The sequence below is a fragment of the Pocillopora damicornis genome, chromosome 2 (assembly GCF_964200805.1).
Source record: "Pocillopora damicornis chromosome 2, jaPocDami1.2, whole genome shotgun sequence".
In the NCBI taxonomy this organism is placed as follows: Eukaryota; Metazoa; Cnidaria; class Anthozoa; order Scleractinia; family Pocilloporidae; genus Pocillopora; species Pocillopora damicornis.
Genome location: NC_142671.1, coordinates 907692 through 913691, shown reverse-complemented (window position 1 = coordinate 913691; position 6000 = coordinate 907692). Strand labels below are relative to the sequence as shown.

Below are 6000 nucleotides of genomic sequence, written 5' to 3'. Positions count from 1 at the left end.
TTCAGTTCCCTATCAGGTGTGAGCTTCAAAACACCGCTGATAAGAACTCCATGAGAGTGACTGGGTTAGCCGTCCCAAATCCATGATTCCGGCTGCGAACTTGTAGTTACTCTTATGTACGTGGTAGGCGAAAAATCTTGAATCTTCTCGCATAAGGTTTGTTGCTCGGAAGGAAAGTTTGAATTCAACAAAGGAAAACTTAACTTTTTGATTAAAGAAAACCATCAATCTTTTCGTGCAAAAAGAATTTGCTCACGCTGATTAACTGGAAACGAATACATCAGTGTTAGGATAACTTTGATATGAAATTTACTCATTAAATTGATAATTAAATTTATGATGATTGTTGTCATCCTCGTGATCATTACTATGATTAGTATCACCATTAGCATCATACTTATCATTATTTATAATTATTATTAAGATTAGTATCATTAACTCGGTCTGTTACTTCACATGGAAAAATAGCGACGTTTGATTAAACACGAAATTCGAGTTCGAATTGCAATACAGCGAGTAGACAGGTCAGTTTGAAGGTTTTTTTCATTTACCAGGAATTACTTACTAATGAGTGTAGGATGGGAAAAGATTCGTGCAATGACTTCGGAGTTAAAATAAAAGTAAAATTTGGTTTAATGTCCCGTGCCATTTTGCAACCCAATACCTCGGAGGGCTTTGTGTAGGGTTATTGAATCAAATCCGTTTGTTATTTCAGTACAGTCAAATTCAATTAATTTTCATGAACTTTTTTTTTCTTTTTTTTCCCGCTAATACCGAGTTGCAAAGGTTGGCAATTTTTATCATATTATCGTTATTCTTCTTTATAGCTTTGTCAATAAATTGTATTCGATACGATTTTCTGAATGAAGAGTACAGCAAGTAGCAAGGAGTTAAACGCGCGCTTTAAATCAGAGCTAGAAGGTGCAGGGGAGTGGGGGGGGGGGGGTGTCAACTATGCCATTGTATCCACTGATAATCAGCGCTTACCCAGAGCCCCTAAAGATGACAGATGACGTGGGGAGATTTATACCGAATAGCTAACGGTTTAGGCTGCACACCTCAAAAGGCCGGACTACTATGATACTTGTTCGCAGGATCCTCGTTTCTTTAAGATGACAATGAGTGGCTCTGAAGACGAGTGGGTTTAAGAAGGCAACACATTCTTGGATTACCTGAGATCTAAAGTAATCCAAGAAAGGCCCGCCCCAAATCGTGAGCACTTGTCAACAACCGCTTACACATGGGTGGGGAGGGTCAGTGGGTCAATGACAAACGAATATATTTCAAGCATCTAGCTTTTCATTCTTTTACATAATACATCAATAATAGATATTTCTTGCTCAAGGGCTTAGCACAGCGGGATACTGTCATCCTCAGGGACAAATTGAACCCTTTCGTGTCTGAGATGTGTTGGAGTATTTACAGTGAAAATATTCAAATAGACAGTTATGTAGATAACACTATTAGAAACGATGCTAAATCATATTCATGCGTCTACCATTATTCACGCGACACCCTTAATCAGATTGTTTTATATTTTGGCAGGAACAAAAAATAAGTGAGGGAAATGTATCCCTCCTTCGCATGGGATATGAACCAAACATTCACCTTTCACCACAGTTTTTGACTCGATGGTATGAGTTTCAATAGCGTTTCGATTCGCTATTTTCATTTCCATTTTGTCTCCTCAGGAAACTTATGTTCAATTTCATGGCAGACCATCTCAGACACAATTTCCACTCTTGCTGACAAAACGCCATGATATGGGCATATGTTGGCTTTGTTGAAAATTAATCCCCTGACCTAAACACAAGTTAATTGGCACAAATTATTAAAACTAATATTTGGCTCGATGGCGGCTTTTAAAGCGGCGAACAGCGGCTTTCGATTTTCATTGAAGTGGTAACAGGCACTAAAAAATAATTCGTTGTGGGTTTTACTATACAAAATCTGATCATATGGATCGCGAAAATAATGAAATCTAAAGGAAAACGAACTTAAATTAATCTTGTTAGATCTTAGAATAACTCCGTGACTTAAGCGGGCAATAACCGAAACCTTAATTAAAACCCGCAGTGGATTTTCATTCTAGAACTTGGTATTGAAGTGAATTGGTTTTCTAGACTTAAAAAAGTTGACAATGCCTTTATAAAAATGGGTCGCTTCAAGTTCGAGAACGGTCATCGATCCAAAGCGAATATAAGAAAAGAGTCGCAAAACATCTGGAGCTGCCCACAGGATTTTTCTTTAACAGCACACCACATGGTTTACACAAAATACCCCCAATCTACAAAGGAACCAGACATCTTTCGAACAAACAAAGTGAAATAAGCTCATTGTGAATTCGATCTTTGGGGGAAGTCAAGAGTGATTTCCGTCGATCAAAGTGTCCACCAATCATCTACAAGTAAAGTTTATTGAAATTGTTATTTGCGTAACACCACATCAGACAACTATAGACGCGCCAATGCGTCTAGACATGCACGTGACAATATTTCAGCCAATAAGAATGGTTTTACTCTTTGCTGCACGTCGGCAAGTGTTACCGTTGTGCGCTATGGTTGTGAGACGAATTAGTTGATGTGAATCTGCCAGCTCTTTACATGCTGTCTAGACGTGTAAGTTTCCGACGTGATCAAGGAACTTAGATCTTCCTTTCGCATTTTAGGCCACGCAAATCTTTCAGATCGGCTGGATGTGATCGCCAAGAACAAATGTTCAGCTTATATGTTCAAGTTGTTGAGACTGGTGAACAAACTGTCCCTACTCGAGAGTTACTTCGTTCTCACAGCCCGCAAGGATTTTTCGCCTGAGGAAAGTGCCGAACTGAAGTCAATAACTCATTCCATCTTAAAGCGACTCAACGACAGCGAATTCACAGCTCTGCAAACGGCGCTGGAATCGAAAGGCGGCCTTCAGACGAGTTGTATTTTCTTTCCAACGCACGAAAGACTGGGCAAGCGCGTAGTTGTCGAACCGCAAGTTGTTTTGTACCGAGTATTTCGACTCCCGCATGTTCGAAGCTCCTCGGAACTTAAGCGTAGTCCATGCTGCTCGACACGAAATGGCTTCGACAAGAAAGTGTGTATCAACCCTTTCCACTACAGTACAGTCGTGAACAGTGGTAGGTTTTAATCCATCAAATTCGAAATTTTGTTCGTAGCGACTCTTGTGGCACTGTTTGTGTACCAGATTTTATAACATTTTTAGCATCTCATTTGCATACGAGACAGATCTTTCTTTCTCGCTTTGTCGTTTCGCTGTTGTCGATCATTTCGTTCGTTTTTATTTCATAGGATCATCTAGTGGGATTTACACAGCCCTACCGAAAGCAATGGAGGTTAAAAACGACGAGTCTTCTGGTATGTGCTTTGGAAAGTTCGGTGTTAATAGAGTTTCGTGCGTGTATCCGTTCCAGACGTTCAACCCGTCGGTTTCGCTCACTGATTTTCCTTTTTACTTTGCAGGGTTTTTCAGTAACCATACTCAATCGACAACTTGCCCCATGGACAGCCAAACCTCGTACACGGAGTCTGCTCTGCGGAATATAGGTATAAAATTTTACATACCTTGCTGTGACCTTTGCGGTGTTGTGTCGAATATTTACTCTTTCTTTCGATCGAATGTGAAGCCTCTACTATCAAACTGTTTCACGAGTTGTGAGTGAGTAACCCACTCCATCGGAGTGTCAATTATTTATGGAGTTCATCTTTTTTAGGCTCTTTTACAAGGCGATCTCGTGTTTGAACGCGAATTAACTTAATTTTTGGATGCAATTGCAGGGGCAGATTACTGCAATGCGACGGATAAAAGTTGGTCTAGGCCGTGGTGTTCGATCGCTTATTGGGAACAAAGTGAAAGAATTGGACCGTCGTTTGAAGGGACTGCTGATGTTATCAACGTATTCGAAAGTCTACCCGAGCCCAGTGGGTTCTGTTTAGCTGCACTCGATCGGCGAAGTGATGTACCTGAGCGAACTAAAAGAGTGCGAGAACAGATCGGTTATGGACTACAGTTGACACGCGAAGTTGATGGAGTTTGGATTTATAATCGAAGTGACTGTTCGCTATTTGCAAATGGTCCAACACTGACTTACTCGAACGAAAGCATGGCTGGCGGAAAAGTTAGACATAATATTCTGGTGCATAAAATTCCACCCGGATATTCGCTCAAGGTGTACGATTATAAATTAAGCCCACAAGTATGCCGGGCAGTGGACAGCGCTGGAGTGAGGTGTTATCACCCCGAGACAGTGCGAGTAAGTTTTAAGAAAGGTTGGGGAGTTACATCAACTTCTGAATACCGTCAACCACTCGTAACATGTTGTCCGTGTTGGATCGAGGTACATCTGTCGGTTGCGCGGTAACACGCGTGTACGAGCGAGACCAAGATAAGATCCATGTAAAAGGCGATTTGTTTATGTGGCGGCTTCCTTTCGATCGGATCGTCTAGCATTTCACAGAGTTATAGAAACATGAGTATGATACCTTCATAGAGTATATTATGTATATTGTATATAGAATATTGACTGGCCGAAAATATAATTTAAGGACCTAGTCCGTGAACGAGCTAAATTTGGACAGCGATGAAGTAGACATGTCTCCATAGGAGAGAAACAGATTCTCTAATTGTACAGCGTATTGTTGTTTAATGTTGTTACGCGAGTGAAAAAACACACTAAGAATGAATATATTATATTTTCAATCACGGCTCTTGTTGTGATTAAGTTTCCTTGAAAAACGAAAGTATTTCGGCAGCTTCGGTGTAGGTGTTGAGTGCATTTTGCGCCCTGAAATTGCTCTGATGTCATTCAACCCTAATCCGTCGCATGCGGTTGACCAGACATTCGAATAGACCTTCCGTTTCATTTGTCTTAAGAATAGCCTTGTTTCGGTATTACTCTGTAATTCTTTGCTACGAATGCAATATGCTGTTCTTAAAACCTGTTTATGGGTTAAATGAAGCGCTGAAAATCTTTCAGACAGGTAGCTTATCATAAAGATTAATGTTTAGTACTATCTTTTGACACAACTAAGCTATATATTCATAGTTATCGGGCCGAAACCACTTTGTATACATTACGCGTGATAATTCATTCGATGTTGACTGAGTAAAACCTATTTATGGTGAAAGACTTGAAGCAGGCACGCGCGCGACCAATGTGATGTCTCGTCGCCTCGGGGCAATGAACAAATCTAATATTTTCTGCACTATCCGAGTTATTCGCGCTCCATAAACCTCGCTAATCTTTTGGCGTGATATTGAGCTCTCTTTGGCTAATGGAGCACAAGAAAGCATGCACGTGTTTTGCGCTCTCTTCTTCAGAATGTGCGCCGCTTTCATGTCAGATATATGATCCAAAGTCGGCGCACAGACTGAAATTTCGAAAGATCACTCATCGGGCAACAGAATTGTAACAGCTCAGAGCGCGTAATATGCTAATGTGGAATTGTTTTGCACATTGATATGTCTGCAACCCCCGATTGTATGCATGAAAATACGAATATAACGCCGATGTTTGCACGCACTTTCTATCGACACTTAAAACAATTTCTCAGTTTTTGTGATCTGTTGTTAGGTGATGTCGGGATTGCATGCAAATGAGGTTTTCAAGGTGGCTTTCCTTAGACATGGGCGGCGTTGTGGGAGAATAATTTTCAGACATCACAAAATTAGATCCATGATGTAGATATTGAAAGAGAAAGGAAGACTGGGCAGCTGTTGTTTGCTTCTCAGGAAAGCAACGGGGTTGATTCTTCGGTGTGAAAAATTTTATTCGACAACATTTTAAAGACTTCACACGTAGCTTTTCAACTCTGGCCTCCAAAACGGAACTGAACTGTCCTCAAGACCATCTGCTTCTTGACGTACCAAATAAACCTGACTAAAAAAAACTGTTATATGTAATTAAGAGTGTCTCGAAGCTTTCTTTTGGTTGAGTTTTAATTTCTTAAGGCTTGATTTCAGAGAATTATTCGCTCCTTTAATCCAAAGCTCAAT

General features: G+C 40.5%; 1 protein-coding gene across 1 annotated transcript; it reads left to right on the top strand.

The window, feature by feature from the left end:
- The first annotated feature begins 2575 nt into the window (after positions 1 to 2575).
- LOC113667440 (SMAD family member 6) lies at positions 2576 to 4709 on the top strand. Its single transcript, XM_027183260.2, has 4 exons — positions 2576 to 3124; positions 3297 to 3362; positions 3468 to 3551; positions 3783 to 4709. The coding sequence occupies exons 1-4, from the start codon at positions 2728 to 2730 to the stop codon at positions 4364 to 4366; spliced, it is 1131 nt and encodes a 376-aa protein (XP_027039061.2). The 5' UTR covers positions 2576 to 2727; the 3' UTR covers positions 4367 to 4709.
- Positions 4710 to 6000: the final 1291 nt, after the last annotated feature.

Bases quoted from the DNA above. Each gene is read 5' to 3' on its own strand.
- LOC113667440 (XM_027183260.2), top strand. From the start codon at position 2,728: ATGTTCAAGTTGTTGAGACTGGTGAACAAACTGTCCCTACTCGAGAGT. The intron at 3,363-3,467 runs GTATGTGCTTTG...TTTACTTTGCAG, and splicing joins TAAAAACGACGAGTCTTCTG to GGTTTTTCAGTAACCATACT. The intron at 3,552-3,782 runs GTATAAAATTTT...ATGCAATTGCAG, and splicing joins GTCTGCTCTGCGGAATATAG to GGGCAGATTACTGCAATGCG.